The 17283-nt window shown below is 41.3% G+C and overlaps 2 protein-coding genes across 2 annotated transcripts; one reads left to right on the top strand and one right to left on the bottom strand.

The window, feature by feature from the left end:
* Positions 1-3871: 3871 nt before the first annotated feature.
* Positions 3872-7325, top strand: LOC121617177 (tyrosinase-like). The gene is made up of 5 exons (XM_041952248.1): positions 3872-4690; positions 5038-5254; positions 6458-6605; positions 6704-6885; positions 7060-7325. Exons 1-5 carry the CDS (start codon positions 3872-3874, stop codon positions 7323-7325), a joined length of 1632 nt encoding a protein of 543 aa, XP_041808182.1.
* Positions 7326-8154: 829 nt separating this feature from the next.
* Positions 8155-17141, bottom strand: chordc1b (cysteine and histidine-rich domain (CHORD) containing 1b). The gene is made up of 11 exons (XM_041952310.1): positions 16974-17141; positions 13756-13805; positions 13622-13678; positions 13326-13486; positions 12581-12681; positions 12261-12319; positions 11249-11319; positions 10882-10987; positions 10564-10683; positions 10396-10458; positions 8155-9382 (listed from the first exon to the last, which is right to left on the bottom strand). Exons 1-11 carry the CDS (start codon positions 17035-17037, stop codon positions 9209-9211), a joined length of 1026 nt encoding a protein of 341 aa, XP_041808244.1. The 5' UTR covers positions 17038-17141; the 3' UTR covers positions 8155-9208.
* Positions 17142-17283: the final 142 nt, after the last annotated feature.

Here is a 17283-nt window from a genome sequence, read left to right as displayed (position 1 = left end):
GGAGGTAAAGAATGGCACCGAATCAATGCAAGCATCAGCAGCGGTGTTCAGTGTTGAGCGGCTCTAACAGTCAGCTGATGCTGCGGGTTCCCGGCTGGTCCTCCTCCCTTTCACCCTTTTAATGCGAGTGTGGGAACAGACTCGAAATGATCAATTATTCATTCATCAGACATCATTTAACTGGACTGTGAATGCTGTTACAGTAGGCTACATCCTGTTTCAAGCGCCCAGCCACCATGCCTGCGAAATGAGACGGTTCCCTTTAACTGGAAAGTGACATAAAACATCCAGTTTCAGAGTCCCACTTCTGTCAAACACCACTGATGGAGATGAAAGCCGTGACGTGTACAGCCCAGTCTTTTTGGCTCCGTGTGAATGGTTTTGTTTTGAGGATGACCCTCTTGTGCTTGAGGCCGATTTGACTCCATTCACAGTTTGAAATGTGAAAAAGATCAAATCAAATGAAAGCAAATAGATGGAAAATGATAGTGTCGAGAAATTAAAAGAAGAAAATGAATAACCGTCAAAGAGAAATGCTCCTTTGATGCACATCCATTCTAACACTTTCCCTCTCCTTGCTGAGGTCAGAGTGACCCCCGACATAATTGAAGGTCTGTTTTGTATAATAAAAAGTGCATTTTCTCACCTGCTTCAGTGCATTCTTTCCAGATTGTCATGACACCCATTTTTTTTTTTTCGAATCAAAGTCATTTAAAAAAACACGATGTGACCAAGCCAGAAGCTCGTTGTTCGCAGCGGAGAACAGTGATCTGACAAAGGGGTGAATCTAGTTCTCACATGTACACTGTAAACTAGGTCAATTTGACCCCAATCACACGATAATTATGTAGTTATGGTGTTTTGTGATGACTGGCTTCATTTGCAGTGGAAAACTAGGAAATAAACAACAGAATCTGAAAGCAGCAAAGCACCCAATCAATATGTATCTTCAGCATGTGAGTGGCACATGCAGTATCTTGGTTCAGTGCCATTAACTATTGAGTTAAGCACATCTAGGATCAGCTTAGGAAATGCAGTGGTCACATCAGTGGAAATGGAGCATCATGCTTTAACATAGAGGGGCCTCACCGTAGCTAAACCCCATACGAACAACGTGTGCAGTTAATCCTTCTGTGACGGACAGGCTAAGATAATACTTGGAAGACACAGTCACAGTATTCATTAACATTTCAGCGGTTCAGTAGGTGAGTTCCAGTGGTTTCTGGTGTGAGATGCAGGGAACAACAGTTCTTTCAGCTCCCAACTAAATAACATAATTTCAAGTCAGCTAGAAATGCGGTGAGAGTGTATGACGTGAATGTTTTGTTGGGTTAGATTTGTGATGCACATCCAACAACAAAAACCTTTTTAGAGGACGTTCAGAAAGCCTAATCGAATGGAGGTCAGATGTGTAATTGAGGATATTTCTACGCGGGGATTCATTATGAGGAGGAGAATGAATGACTTTTTGCCTGCAAAATTGTGGTTAGTTGCCTGGGGAGACGGGGAAGAGAGCGAAAGAGGAGGTGAACTGTTATTTGTGGAGACAGAATGGTGTTGGAAGTAGTCGCACGGCGCCCTCTGCTGGAGACTATTTTCTGTCATGGACGTGCAGTTTGTTTGTTTTTTTTTTTTTGTTTGTTTTTTTTTACAATCGTTAACGCACATTTCAGCACAGCAGAAGTCAGTGTGGACTGAACGGTGGATCACTTCTTGTTGCTTTGACACGAACTGCATTCATGACCTCGCGCTTCATAACTCATGAGCTGTTTTCTCACTCATTTTGCAAGCTTCATTGTAAAAATGGTTGCATTTGCGTTCCAAAACCAAACATAACACAAATTTGCTGTAAATTGGACTGAAACTTGCTACATCTGAATCTAAAAAAATCTAAATGCATAAACTGCAGGAAGGTTTATGCATTTATGCAGTGAGGAAAAGGGGCAGGTGAGGACAATGAGGCGTTTCACCATCCCTTCCAGTCACAGAGTGGTTTACAGTCCATCCCATGGTGTCACTTTTCCTTCCACCTCACTCCCCATTCCTCAACATCTTAGAGGACATCTTCTCCTCATGGAGGTGGAAGGTTTGTGACCAGCAGCCACATGATCAGATGTCCCTTTTGGACACAATGACTGCAGATATAGACAGGGATGGATCAGACATGCAGAAAGAGTCTTTCCGGGTGGATTGCAAGAGGGGACATAAGATGTGATGTAGATGACAACTTGTGGCTAAATGCTGACGACAGGGATCTATCCTGTACAAGTATCTATATTGATTCTGCATAGTTTTGTATTGCATAAACAGGATTGATTTAGTTTCATTTTGTGCACTTGAAGTTATTATGCAAACATAGCAACAAAAGAAAAACCCAGTTGAAGCAAATTGCAGCATTTCTGATTCATTTCTGTGACATTTGCTGTAAGGTTGAGCAATCCAAGCAATAAAGAAGCGCCTTTCTTTTTGTTGTGATGGAATCTTGGTTTGTGAAAAATGAATAAAAGATGCTTCTAAGACAACAGTGACTGATATTTTAATGCTTCCTGTTGCTATGATTTTTATGATAAAGTGGTTGTGTTGGCAGAAAAATGTTGGTGGTGTTCAGGCACAAGAGTCGATCCTGAGATGTGAATGAAAGGTTTTGGTCGCATTAGTGCATTCTGGATGTGAAATTGCGTGTCGGTACACCTATTTGAACAGGGTATAGAGAAATGTGACTTACTAATTTAAAAAACAAAAACAAAACCAACCATGCCTTATGAATATCACATGCAAACCACATTAGAGTAAAGGTCCAAGGTCAGGGTGCCCAGTGGTTGTGTTCTCAGGTGCTGAGAGCCATGTGAGAGAGCAGCACCAAGGAAGCTCTGAAGTTTTCTTCGAAGACAGCATTGCACAAATGCAAATATTCTTGCCTTAGGGCTTGCTTTTACTGTGCTTTTCTCATAAGCTCAGTTTCCTCATATAACTCATCCTTTGTTTTAAGCCCCTGCATTAGTTTACACAGCAGGGTGATGAGATACAGCATTGTGGGTTCATGTGATCACACAGCCATTCGATTAAAGGAATCTTTTGTAACACACTGAACATCAAAAGGTGAGTTTTCGCTTTGTCAAATGTGCAAATAAAACATCCCTTTTCATACACATACTCGACTTAAAGCGTTGATAAATTTGAAATGTTTTTCATTAGCTTGTACCTGTAAATTTGTTGATGGCCACAGGTGATTTGCCCTCAACTTTCTCATATCACACACACACACACACACACACACACACACACACACACACACACATATATACACACAACTACATATGTGAACCTGCGTGTGTGTGAGAAATGTGTGTGACAGAGGCAGAGATCATGAGTTGGGCTCGCACTGCGCTGATGATGCCCTGACTTGGACCTTCAAAGAAGAATCTCTGCAGAATCATTGTAACCACAGACGATGGCTTCAAGACTTATAAAGATCTGGATTTCTCTTTGGTGATATTATTTAAGTCGCATCATATAAGTCATCGTTATCATAATGATGGCATTAAACTTTCCTCTGGCCCTCACCCTGATCAGTATAAATACTGCAAATCCCATTATAGAATTGAATTTAGAGTAATTCCTCTTTTTTTGTAGAAGGAGTTTGGCTGCAGTCCTGGGATGTGTACATTCGGGCTGATTGCCCCCCTCATGAAGTAAGCTTCACCCTGAGGTTAAGCGGCATGTGACTGGCTCAACGCAGAGGAGGGGGGGCCCGGGGAAAAAACCCTGAAGAATTTAAGCCTGTGAAAGCATCACATGGGCTCTCCCACTCCATGGACTCGCTTCATTTCTCGGTGACCGCTTGCCGTCTCCAAATTAACACCTTGCCGTCATGTGGCCCCTGATATTCACTTTCATGGTATGTTTTGCGCCCAGCTATCAGCAGTTCCCCCGTCCGTGTGCCACTCGGGAGGCCTTGCTCGCCAAGGAGTGCTGTCCGTCCTGGGAAGGGGACGGCTCGCCCTGCGGAGCCAATTCGGGTCGGGGCTTCTGCCAGGACGTGGAGGTGCCGGACCAGCCCGACGGGCCGCAGTACCCCTTCTCCGGGCTGGACGACAGGGAGAAATGGCCCTTGGTTTTTTACAACCGGACTTGCCAGTGCGCAGGGAATTTCATGGGCTTCAGCTGCGCGGATTGTAAGTTTGGCTACTTTGGGGTGAACTGCAACGAGAGGAGAGAGTCCCTGCGAAGGAACATATTTCACCTGTCCAGGGCCGAGAGGATCAGACTTGTGTCCTACCTGAACCTGGCCAAGCACACGGTCAGCAGGGACTACGTTGTGGCCACCGGGACCTACCAAGAGATGGAGAACGGCTCCAGCCCGATGTTCGCCGATGTGTCAGTGTACGATGTGTTTGTGTGGATGCATTACTACGTGTCCCGGAACGCGCTGTTGGGCGGGCCCGGGAACGTGTGGACCGATGTGGACTTCGCGCACTGGGCGCCAGCCTTTCTCCCGTGGCACCGCGTGTACCTGCTGCACTGGGAGCACGAGATCAGGAAGCTGACCGGAGACACGAGCTTCACCATCCCGTACTGGGACTGGAGGGATGCCCAGGGATGCGACGTGTGCACGGACGAGCTGATGGGCGAACGCAGCACCCAGGATCCAAGTCTACTCAGCCCGGGCTCGGTCTTCTCTTCTTGGAGGGTGAACACACTCAACTGTCTGTTCTTCTCTTCTATTTTCTCTTTTCTTGATGATCTTGAAAGCATCTTGCTTAGAATTTTTACGCATGTACTGAAAAGAGCATGAAAATATGTTAAAAAAACAAAGTAAATGAATATCAGTGCTCATTATAGCCTTATTTAATGACTGTATACAAATAGAAGGACATTTGCACTTTCTCTAAAGTTAATTGTCTGTTCATCAAAAGGATAATAAAATTAGTTAGTTTAGGCCTGAAAAATGTCTGCTCTTCACTTCACTGCTGGGATTTGTGCTGATGCTCCAATGCGCTATGCTGCAATATGTTTCCTGTGTGTGTCCATCGACAGGTGCTGTGCTCCCGGGCAGTGGACTACAGCAGCAGAGGTGTGTTATGTGATGCCAGGGAAGAGGGGCCCTTGCGGCGTAACCCTGGAAACCACAACCGGAACGTGGTTGAACGATTGCCAACTTCAGCAGAGGTGGAGTTCACTCTCAGTCTGCCCAACTATGACACCGGAGCCATGGACCGCAGTGCCAACATGAGCTTCAGGAACACTCTGGAAGGTCAGATAAGCTTGACCACTAATGCACACACACACACACACACACACACACACACACACACACACACACACACACACACACACACACACACACACTGACTGTCCTGCCATACAATTGATAGCACTCTCTGGTGATATACAGCTCTGCACTGTTACTCTTCACTCTCGCTGTGTTAATGTGTTACTCCGTCTGCCCTAATGTGCTGGCTATGTGTGGGCTTTTCTTTGTCTTGTTGATAACAATTCACACTTTAATTTACAGCCTCACGTGACTTACATTTATCTTATTAGCACTGTATGGGCAGAACAGATGAAGGCATGCTCACCACTTTCGATATGGCTCGTAATCTGATAATGCATTAAAACATCTTATTAATTGCAGGAAAGCTGTTATATTGCATCAGTAACACCAACATGTTACCCAGGTTATGAGCCCATTTGTTCCCTTTGTTTGGTTGGAAATAAGAATGTCTTAGAGAGTTTAGAGAGAAATCTACACTATAAAACAATATAAATCAACCGTAAATAGTGGCATGTAAATGTGAATATGTAAACTGTATGATAGACAACAACAATGAGCAGCCATCTATATAGAAACATATCTGCTGTGCAGCATTCTACAAGTCATAAGAATAAGAGCATGTTAGAATACTACTACTGCTAATACTAGTGCTATAATAGTAGCAATAATAGCAATACTAACAATAACAATAATATCTAGAATTATATATAGTAGTACATATATATAGTAATAATAGTATATCGTAATATATGCTACTGCTACGAATAATGATATTAGTAATAGCAGTAGTAGAATAATGCAGTATAGATGCCCAGCTCTGATATCTGGGTGTACATTAAGCTCACTGGCACTAATGTGAGTTCAGAGTTACAAATTATGCACAGTTCTATTGAAGGAAGCCTAAATGGCACATTGAGAACAACACAGCACTGTCCACATCGAGTCCAGCAGAGCTTTAGAGGCTTGTGATAGTTTGCCAGGACACCAGTAACGTATTTGCATCTCATACTTCCTGGAAAAATGGTCCCCTGTAGGACGTCTTTATGGAGACTGGCATTGCCACACACATGCTTAGATACAATGCATGTCTGTCTGACAGGTTGATTTTGTGCAACAAAAAGCCTTTGTTTCCCTACTCACTACATGCTGCCACCGCCTAATTAGACACGTCTCATCCTGTAGGATTCGGGAATCCTCAGACTGGGTTAGGAAATAGTACTCGTATGGGCATGCACGCTGCTCTCCATGTGTTCATGAACGGCTCCATGTCTTCAGTGCAGGGCGCTGCAAATGACCCCATATTCCTTCTTCACCACGCTTTTGTTGACAGGTGAGACACTTTCCAAGAGACATGTTTTATAATTCCAGTAAAGTTAAGCACTTGCATCTTTACAGCAATACTGTATTTGTCTTCATTCTCTTTCAAAGCATTTATGAGGAGTGGCTCAGGAGGCATAGACCATCTCCATCACAGTATCCAGAGTCTAATGCTCCTATAGGGCACAACAGTGAGTACCACATGGTGCCCTTCCTACCCCTCCACAGAAACAGAGAATATTTCATCTCCAGCAAGGACCTGGGATATGAATATTCCTATCTGCTAAGTGCTAGTAAGCTTTTCTATTTTCCATATTGATTTAATTTTTCAGTACATAAATTATTGATTTCCATTATCTCTGCTACTATATCATTTTCTTCATTCCTCCCATGTATTTTCAGGAAATACATGCATCCGTCGAATTTTGGAAAAAATAATTAAACCACTACTTGTATCTTTTTTCCAGACCAGAGGCTAGCAGAATCCATTCGTCCTTACCTGGAGGAACTGCAGGACGTGTGGCCGTGGCTGCTGCTTGCAGGCCTCTGCGGAGGAATCGTAGCAGTGGCCATAACTGCCGCTGTCCTGACTGCCAAACGGCGATACAGAGGGTCGACTTGGCTGCACGTGGGGAGGTGGAAAAACTTATTTGCTCTCCCAGAAAGGCAGCCACTTATCTGGAGCAGTGACACTGATGAAACCAACCACCGAAACTACCAAACAACTATGTGAAGGCACAGCCAGTCCTGTGTGGTGACACACACGTCTATGAATTTTAAAATCAAAACACTGTGAATTATATATTGCATTGACTAACTGTAATGAGCCTATAATTTTTGTTAATCGCAATGTATTTGAACTGAGGGCTGTTAAAAGAGTAAAAATGGGTTATGAGGCATGTTAAACTTGGAACATGTTCCACCCACTACTCGCAACTTGACAAATTCCATCCATGGCTTTTCACTTTTATTCTCCAGGGTTAACGTGGTATCACCGATTACCTTCAAAACCTGGTTCTGCACTGTTGCAGCCAGTTACATCAGTCAATAACACGGGCATTTATTATGAAGAAATGATATCCAACGTGCATCCAGCTGCAGTACACAAACTCTTCAGACAAATTTACAGAAGCCTTGGGCACCTTTCTTTGTTATCTTCACGTGGGAGTTGACTGAACCACATTTTGATTAACATTTAAATTGATTCATGTTTGTCGTGTGAGACGTGCTTTTGGAAAGGGAAAAAGGTGATGATGTCTGCATGGATGTCAGGGTCTGAGGCATCTCCACAGCACCAGGACATAGTTCAATACTGTAACCTTTGAGTTATGTAATAGTTTAAAAAACTTTATGACATTTGTAAAAGTCACTGCAATTCCCATACGTTGCATGTGGTACAAAAATCCTCACTTGAAAGGTCACCCCTGCTTAAATTCAAGAGAAGGGTCTAAACTGTTGAAAGAGTCAGTTGTTAATACCACTCTAACAAAACTTGCTATGCATATTCTGTATGTCTGCCTAGGGAATATTCACAGGACATTAACCAGAGCACACCCATCACATCAGCTTTAAAAGTTCAACACAAACGTTTATTTTTGGTAAGATAAATTGGATCTCTAATAGTTTTGCCCTAACATCACGTTCTCATTCAGCCAGACTTCACTCATACATTCTAAGCCTTGTGACATGCTGTCTAGCGTTGCATTTTTATAATGCACACTTTGCTCAAAGTACTTCATATTCAATTGGCATTCTCAGATATTACAGTACATCGTCATTATTAAAACTGCGCCGTGTCATTTTGACAGGAAATGAGATAAATACAGCATTGAATATATGGAAGCAAAACTTGTACAAAATATACATTAGGTATAATCATGTCAAAAAATAATTTGGAGTAAATCTACAATTTTAACTGTGGAAAAGTTGGGATAGTCGGCTGTCAAACATTTAATTTCTAAGAGTCCCGAGGAACTATTGCATTTCTTAGAACAGAAGTTTATTCGGAATAAACTCCATGTCATTCAAGTGTGGACATTTAATACATCCCAATTTCATCCTCAAACTGCACACAGATATGGGAGGACAGCGTTTTGACTGACATGACAAAACAATGCAATAATTTATACAGTTTATGAAGCAAAAGGATTTCCAAACATTGTCATAACTCTCATTCATTGTGATGACTTCATGTGAGCAGTCCACATGAAAGGCTTTATGGGTCAGAGATTAGGCATGGTCACACGTGTCTTATCTTACTGAGTGGTGTTATTTTCCAGGGGATTTCAGTGCAATTAACAAGTGTGTCATTGTTTGACTCGACTGAAAGTCTATGAAAAGTCAGTGTTTCCCCCCATTATCCTTCAGCACTCGAGTGAAAAACTGTCGTTAAAATACCTGAAGATTGTTTCGCATTCCAACCTACATTATGATCAATAAAAGGACCATAACTCCAGAAAAACAGGCAAAATCAAGTCCGTTGACTAATAAGAATGGAAGGGGAGACACTATAATGTTGGCCAAAGTTCCATGACAGCAAGAGGTGACTCTTAAAAAGAGGTAAGGAATGGACTGTGTGGCTTGGATTCAGCTAACTGTTTTCATTGTAATTCCTCATCATTCGTCTTCATCCTCGCTGTCAGCCTCCTCTTTTTTCTTCTCGCTCTCCTTGGGTGGGATGACAGGGGGAGGAAGGTCCAGGCGAGCCCATGACATGGCCTCGGACTTCTTCATGGCTACCTCGATCTTGGCGGCCATCATGTTCACTATACTTTTACTCACATCTATCACCTATGAGGAAAGGAGGGAGTGTGACAAAAGATGGGCTTAACAAACAGGTGGTTAAAAAAAAGTCTATCAAAAGACCTTATTATCAACGCAAGAAAGCTATCATATTGGATAATAATAAATATTCCTATTATTATTTAAGTATATTATATTGTGGTAACTTGACTGCTGTACAAAAAAGTGCAACCCTTTGTACTGTGGGATGTTAAAATTGTAAAGCTGTATAAAGTGTCAATCACAGCTTTTCCACGTTCTATCAGTCTATCTCAGGTGAGCTGTGCCCAGAGAAATCAGTGGTGTTTCTGGATATGTTGCTTTCGTTTTGCATTGCAGAGTCTTCACTTGCATTTGTAAATGCAGTGACAAACTTTGCTTGCCAACAAGATGTTCCTGAGACCATGTAGTAATATCCCTACAATCGTGTTGGCTTTTTTAGTGCAGTGGCACCTCAGGGATCGAAGGTCATTGGCAATCAATATTGGTTTTCAGCTTTGCCCCTCACATGCAGAGCTTTCTCTGGATTCTCTGAGCCTTTTCGTAGTACTATGGATTTTAGATGGTGAAATACATAAATTCCCTGCAATTGTGCATTGGGAAAAGCTGTTCTTAAACTGTTGGACAATTTGCCCATGAGGTTTTTCACTAAGTGGTAAACTTCTCTCCATCCTTGCTTGTGAAAAACTTTCGAGGAAGTCTCTTTCATACCCAATCATGATACTATCACCAGTTACCAGTTGGCCTGTCTACCTGCCGACCAAGCAGGTGTTTTTGGAGCATTTCACAACTTTCCCCGTCTTCTGTTGCCCCTGTCCCAACTTGTTTGAGATGAAGTTGATGAAGTGAAAACTAAATATATTGTCTTAGTACTGTTCTCAATTGAATATATGTTAAAAAGGATTAGCAAGTTCTCGTCCTCTGTTTTATTTACATAGGGTCCCACCTTTTTTGGAATCTGGGTTTTATTTATAAAAGTATATATTACTTTTACTCTGAGTTCAAAGTGAAGCTGTACTTACTCCCCACAAGCTGATTTTCTGCACAAATTCCTTCTCTCCCTCAAATATAACATGGATGTTGAGCTGAGAAAGACAAGAGAAATAAACATTAGGTTGAGCAGAACCCAATCAAAAATTAAGTAGTTAAATATGGACTGAAATCATCTGACAGGCATTAGTATCCCTCACCGTGGTGCTGTTTGCATCCACGTAGCTGAGCTCTGGTACGGCATTCTTGGCGTAGATAGAGATGATGACCTGCGCCCCCGTCTGATGCCAGTCAAACCGACATGGAACCACCTTCTTACCCTGCGAGGAGATTACAGATAAACGACATGTGAAACAGTGTTAGATCATTTTACACACAAATTCAGCCATTCAGTCTCTTCCACAAACACTTATCTCGCCTGTGCAACCACACACCACTAGATGGAGTCACAGCTGAGACTCTCTCATGCAGACATTCACACATAAAATGATGACTGGCTGTCAAGCAGGTGCACCTACCGCATCTTTTTTCCTCCATAGATGTGTTCCCTTGGTGCAGCCCTCTTGAGAGAGGAAGGTGTTAAAGTCTGAGGTTTTCCTTTTACAGCAGCTCCAGTATTTCATCCTGGAGATGCAGGAAAGACATACACCCTCTGGATTTTAGCAGTCGATAGCGTGTCACTCAAGAGAACCAGAAAACAAGACTAACAGGAAGACTAACAGGAAAATACTGGTGTTGATGTTCCCACGTCTTTTACAGTTTCCAGAGAATATCTACTATTTCATGTCAATACTTTGAAATGCAGGGAAGGAACATTAAGGGTTTCTAAGCCTAAATTTTAAAATTTCTTTAAGATGAGGTAATGAAATCAACAGTAATACTAACCCTTCATGGAAGATAGGAAATCCAGAATGATATAAGCACACATCCGAATCGCTTGCAGGTCCATCAAAACTCTGAAGACAACAAAAGTGTGGTTCAAAAGACGGAAGCAGATTGTTTTTGTTATCAAAAATTCAAAAGGGCTAAATTGCACATGTATGGCACTTTGGCTCTGCTAAACTAATGAGACTCTTAGCTAAGAGTCACAGATTACTGAACTGACAAGTCTTAAATGATTTCTCCAGTACTGTCATCTCTTTGCAGATGGAATAGAGGACTCTTTTATAATCTATTTCTTATTAAAGAATACTGCTGAATATTATTGTGATGATAGAGGTGGAAGTATCATCTCCTAGGACTCAGTAATGGCTACATTTTTTTTAAAATTCCAATTTAGAGTCTACCAAGACCCAAACTGATTAATCATCTAAAAGCAGGCAGCCCTTGGGAGAATATGTCATGGCTTTCTATCAAATCAGTTAAAGTACAATTATGTAAATCACTCAAGTCCTACTCCAAGATTCTACAAAACTCAAGTCAATGCAAATGTTCCTCACAATTTATTTTCTAATCTTGGGGTTTCTGCTCTGACAGGCCAGATTAGCTTGAGCAAAAAATCTTTGCTTTGCATTCGTCTCAGAGCAAACGTGGAGGAGGAGGAAAAGTAGTTGTATCTTCTTCCCCTTACCCAGAGCCATGAGCTCTTTCGGGGCGTTATAATTTCTTTGTCAGGATCAGCTTGGATAATCACGTTCTGTTTTTGTTTTCGTTTAATGACATCTGTTCATGGAATGTTTCAAATATGTTGACTGAATTTGGCGTAGAACTTGAGATGAACTGGAAACTTGTTTGGCAGAGTCCATGAGAGAGAATTAGCATGAATTTAAAGTAAAAATGAGAACATTTAAGCTGCCAAAGCCCTACAGAAGTATGGATGGAGATTTATACACAATTCAACAGCGTGAGAATCTATTCCAGAATGTTCTCCCTAGTATACAGCCACAGGTTCACCTACTTTAGTACATCCTCCGTTTTTACAGGACGTTCCAATCTTGATCTCGTCACTATCTTCCTCTAGAGAGACAGAGAGAAAGAATTGACACCCACACTTTGAAGAGCACATAAAAAACGCATCCACACTTATGATGAGTCGTCCTGTCCCCGTCAGCTTTTCTTCAAATGCCATGATGTGAATGACGAAGGTGAGGGCAAATTCCCAGCGGCTATCCATTAACTTCCACTGTCAACATGACCTTCCTGTCTACTACAACAAAAGTGGATTGTAGTGGTCTATGATAAAGATGACAAAAAAGGGGAAGGGAGTTCTGTCCTCACCTTTCGTCTCTGCGGCGCTCTCAGAAAGCCTCAGTTTCTCCAGGGCCTGCTTCAGTGAACCAGAGACTTTGTGCTGCATTCTCGCCATCGGCTCATCAGCACTGTGACAGTAACAAAACAATTATGCATGAAACAATAACAGAGGGAGAGACAAAAGGAATTTTTTAATGAATTTGTTGATTAAAAGGGTTTTGAAAGGGTATTGTGGTTTTTACTTTAAGTAAGAAATACATTGTCTACAACAAAATTAGGTCTCAGGTACAAAGCCAGCCAAAGACCAATACAGTCGTTAAAAGGAGTTCCTCTAGTCAGTAATAATCACCTCATTAGTCACTTGTACACTTCATTTTGAACTCTTTTGGGAAGTATTCAGGGAAAAGACTGGAGAACGCCTCTGACTATCCTGTGGATCCTCAGTGTACGACTGACGATTTCAAGCTGATTTAATACCTTGGATACTGTACCTATCCTTTTATGCATTCGACACATAACCGGAATACTAAAGAGCAGAAAGTAGTCCACTGAGCTAATAAGGATATACAGTTCTAAACTGGAAGCCCCGTTGATGTACTGAATGGGAAAGAGTGAGTTCTTCTTCTCCTGTTTCTTTCCTTTAAATCTGATTTTAAAAGCAATGGCCGTTTTAAGTTTTGATACAATAAAGTACAATTTTACTATGGACGGAATTTTTGCATCTCCAAAAACATGTCTGCTATATACTACTACAACTCCATACATGTCTTACCTCGGTCTGCGTATCGCCTCCTGAGGCTTTGGTGCAGAGATGATGTACTCGTTAAACTTTGGTTTTTGGTCATCTGTGTCTTTCTTTTCTCCTGACGATGTCACATCCGGCTTCACCGGCTCAGGGGGCTTCTCCTTGTTGTGGGGACCTTTTGTACAGCCCTGTGAGGAGAAAGTCACAAACAATGACCATTCAGGTGAATATGTGCACAGTCAATGTCGATGAAAACAACAGAGAAAGGAGACGTGACCATGGAGGATTAAGAGTATGGATTAAGACCGACACAAAAAACTTACAACAATACTGAGGAAGTCTGAGAAGTCAGTAGTTCTTCTCTTGCAGCAAGACCATCCCTGGAGAAAGTCAGAGAGACATTAACTTTGTCCAGATGACGATACACAAAATAATGGTGCATTTTCAGGTATTTTACCTTCAATGCATCGTGGAATACTGGGACTCCTGGATGATAGGTGCAGCCATCTGTGAAAACGGAACACAAATTTAGAGGAAAAATGTGTGGTGATATACAAAACAGTGGTACCAGCGTTGAATAACCTGACAAACCTGACTGCTTATAGATTTCTAGCTTTTCTGGCCTACTTTTACTGAATTCTGGTTCCATACAAGAAACAAAGCTTTCAGCTTTTAAAATACATCCTACATTAACCAACTGTGGCTAAAAAGATCATTTCTTTTACAGAACGAAGAGTAGAGAGAAAAATAGCACTTTCTGAATGCGGTGACACAATTTGAGAATCAACAATTACAAACAATCTCTAGTCATATCAACTGTTTGATGGGCACTGACCCTTTGATGGTAAAGCACTACAACATCAATGACGTCTTGCCTGCACTCCCTCCAGCTTTCGTGTGTGGTGCATCTCTCAAAGGACTTGGTTCAGCAGTGTCTGATACTGCCTTCATGAGGCGGTGTGAAGTCATTTAAGAAACTGAGCAGCAAAAAGTCATGCTGCTTTGTGAGTGAACTAACTCAGCTGGTAACTGTATTATTTCCAGCAGCATTTGATGGTTGTATGGAGTGAAGTCTGTCCCTAAAAGTATTAATCATAATGTACTCAGGTAAGTGCAAAACAAGTTGTAAGTTACGAAATTGCCTAATACGATTGGAAATTGTGTGTAGATTTCAGGATATAATACGATATAAAAATGTCATTATTGCGTCTCTCTGAAGGCAATTTAGTAGCTTACTGCAAGTAATTAATGACAGGTAGAATCGTGCTTGGTGTTTTGAACAAGAACAGATCACAAGTCCGGAAGTGACAGTGATACAGAATAACTAATGGATAAAACAAACAGCCACACTACAGACTTAACAAACTAGAAAACACAACAGATAAAGAGAATCTAAGCTTTGGCAGATAATGATTTTTCAATACTCAGCATTAACTTTCAGCTTGATAAAAAACAAACAGCAATTTTACATAAAATTCAAATGAATTTGCATTTGTCCTTGTGAAGCGCAGTACACACATTTCCTAAATCATTAACATGGGCATTAAGAAATTAATTTTGAAGATTTATTAAACTCTCCTTTCAAAAGTTTTTCAAACAGAAGCTACATTTAAACATGAGCAACATAGAAGCCAAACAAGACAAAAGACAATTTGAAAGTTTTATATTAATACAATTTTAAACCAATGGATTTATGAGACCACCAGAAAGTCTGACAATCCATCATTTGAGATTTGCCTTCAGTAGAAAGTACAGCATGTTTTTTTCAATGTGCTCTTTTTGTAACTTCCCTAAAAGACAAATCACTCTGGAATGAATATAAAATATTTGGCTGGTTGACACCAAAAATTGAGCATTTTCCTTACAGTTGAGCCTGAGCCCCTGCCATGATATTACCTTAGACACACCTCTTAGATATCCCTAAAGGGAATGATAATATACTGTTATGAAAAGAGGCATCCAATTAAAATGGAAATTAGACTTGACTCCTGCATTAAGCATCTCTTATATGCAATGGTATATTACATGAAGACAGAGGAGGACATTTCTTTTTTTACTGATTGCTATTTTGATATTTTATTATGTATAGTTTGAGTGAGTGAGTCAGTGAGTCAGTCAGTCAGTCAGTCAGTCTATTTATAACAAAAGGAAATAAGGGACTCATTGAAGTTTTGTTGTCAGGGCTGAAGACTACAATGTCACCTTGAATGTTCAATAACATTTAGATCATAGTCATGAGAAAACTTTACCTTAAGTGAGGAAACTCAAGATCAAGAAGTAAATTATCATGAAAATAATCATCAACAACTTAAATCATTGAATTTCCTAGGGGTGTTTTTGGGGTACTGCACACCTGGAAGTTCACACAGGTTTTTCATAAAGAGAACTAGTTACTAAACTTGTTTGTATAAATCTACGAAGAATTAATAATCACAAATCAACTATTTCTCACATGAAACAGGATGATATATGCTATGCCAAACATATACACACCAACTATCGCTTCAAACATGAGGAAATGAATCACAGGCTAGTGAGTGGTGTTTCAAATGTCTTTTGTCTCCTTGCATTAAATTACGGATTTGGCCATTGTTTGGTTGAGGAATATGCACTGTACATTTTTCATGATTGCAACTGTGAAATATAATATTTCTAAATGAGGGCCCTGGTTATTGAGGGGGCTGACTGATATTTAACTGCTTTAACAGTATGGCATGAAAATATACTTTGGCTTTTCCTTGGGTTTACGCCCTTCTGGGACTAAGGAAAAGGATTATCTTATGGACACTAGATATGCACCGATACCGATACGATTGTGACACCGACTCAAATAGCTGGATCGGGTATCGGTAACAATGGTATGCTCTGGTATCGGATATCACTATTTTAATAAATACAATTCAGCACATTTACATCTATGTATTTCTTTGTTTTCTGAAGTTAGGAACCCAGTGTTTAAGTCAAGCCTGCTGTTGCCTTACACAAACGGGAATGATCCCAATATCTTCCCCACAGTGAGGCATACAGCTGATCAATCAAACACTCATATCGGATCAGTACTCGGTTAGTCCACTTCTGTAAGAGAGACAAAGTGGGACCTGTGATGGGACAGCTCGATAAAACGAGCTAACACAGACATAACGTTATTTCGGTTAAAAAGCTGAAACTCGCTGTTGACTGGCCACTCGGTTTAACTGCTCTTTGCCGACTCTCGAGTTGAAAAAAAAAAAGTAATTCCGCTGTTTTTGCAATGGCATTTGTGGTTATGGTTATAGGAAGATATTCAGAAATGTGCCGAAGATAGACTAGGTGAATCGTTTCAATAACCGTACCATTAACTTTAAAGCGCTGACTGTGTGCCCTGTCCGGGACAATGGTTTGGAAAGTCTAACGTTACCCTCGTACCTGCTAACCACAGGAGCTTAACACGTTAACAACACCGTGATAAGTCAAAGCAGGCCCACGTGTCGTTAGCTTCCTGAGTTATAAGCTACAGCAGTGTAGTTAAATGAATCGAGCTGTTCATGTTTTGGGTCCAACCCGCCAATATAATGTTAGCTACACGGGCCCGGTAGGCCTGCACGCTGTAGAAATTTCCAGATGATCAGAGGTTAACGCTAGCTTGCTAACAGCCTGTTAACTGGCACAGCCACAGTTAACTAAGATACTACTCACCGTCTGGGTTACTCTCTGGATCAAACCGCTGTCCGCATCCCTTATTATAACACAAAACTGACATGTTGGCCTGTGAAACAAGTTTATCTGGTGGCCAGATTTGCTACTAACCACTGAAAAACTCGTGAGTGTGTGTGATACTGTGCCGCAACCGTTGTCTTACAGTGCCGTACATGGCACCGCTCTCACTTCCGGATCTTGTCGGCTACATTCGGCAAAGATCGGCGCCTGCCCAACCCGCCTCATCCATCCTCCGAGCGCGCCGTGGTCCCACACAAGCGACAACTGATGCTGACCGCTTCCAAACTTG

The sequence above is a fragment of the Chelmon rostratus genome, chromosome 14 (assembly GCF_017976325.1).
Source record: "Chelmon rostratus isolate fCheRos1 chromosome 14, fCheRos1.pri, whole genome shotgun sequence".
In the NCBI taxonomy this organism is placed as follows: domain Eukaryota; kingdom Metazoa; phylum Chordata; class Actinopteri; order Chaetodontiformes; family Chaetodontidae; genus Chelmon; species Chelmon rostratus.
Note: the sequence above shows the minus strand (reverse complement) of the source record. Positions and strands in the feature narration are given on the sequence as shown.

Bases quoted from the DNA above. Each gene is read 5' to 3' on its own strand.
- LOC121617177 (XM_041952248.1), top strand. From the start codon at position 3,872: ATGTGGCCCCTGATATTCACTTTCATGGTATGTTTTGCGCCCAGCTAT. The intron at 4,691-5,037 runs GTGAACACACTC...GTCCATCGACAG, and splicing joins CGGTCTTCTCTTCTTGGAGG to GTGCTGTGCTCCCGGGCAGT. The intron at 6,606-6,703 runs GTGAGACACTTT...TCTCTTTCAAAG, and splicing joins CACCACGCTTTTGTTGACAG to CATTTATGAGGAGTGGCTCA.
- chordc1b (XM_041952310.1), bottom strand. From the start codon at position 17,037: ATGTCAGTTTTGTGTTATAATAAGGGATGCGGACAGCGGTTTGATCCA. The intron at 13,806-16,973 runs GTGAGTAGTATC...CCGTTTTCACAG, and splicing joins TCCAGAGAGTAACCCAGACG to ATGGCTGCACCTATCATCCA. The intron at 13,487-13,621 runs GTAAGTTTTTTG...TTCTCCTCACAG, and splicing joins CAGACTTCCTCAGTATTGTT to GGCTGTACAAAAGGTCCCCA.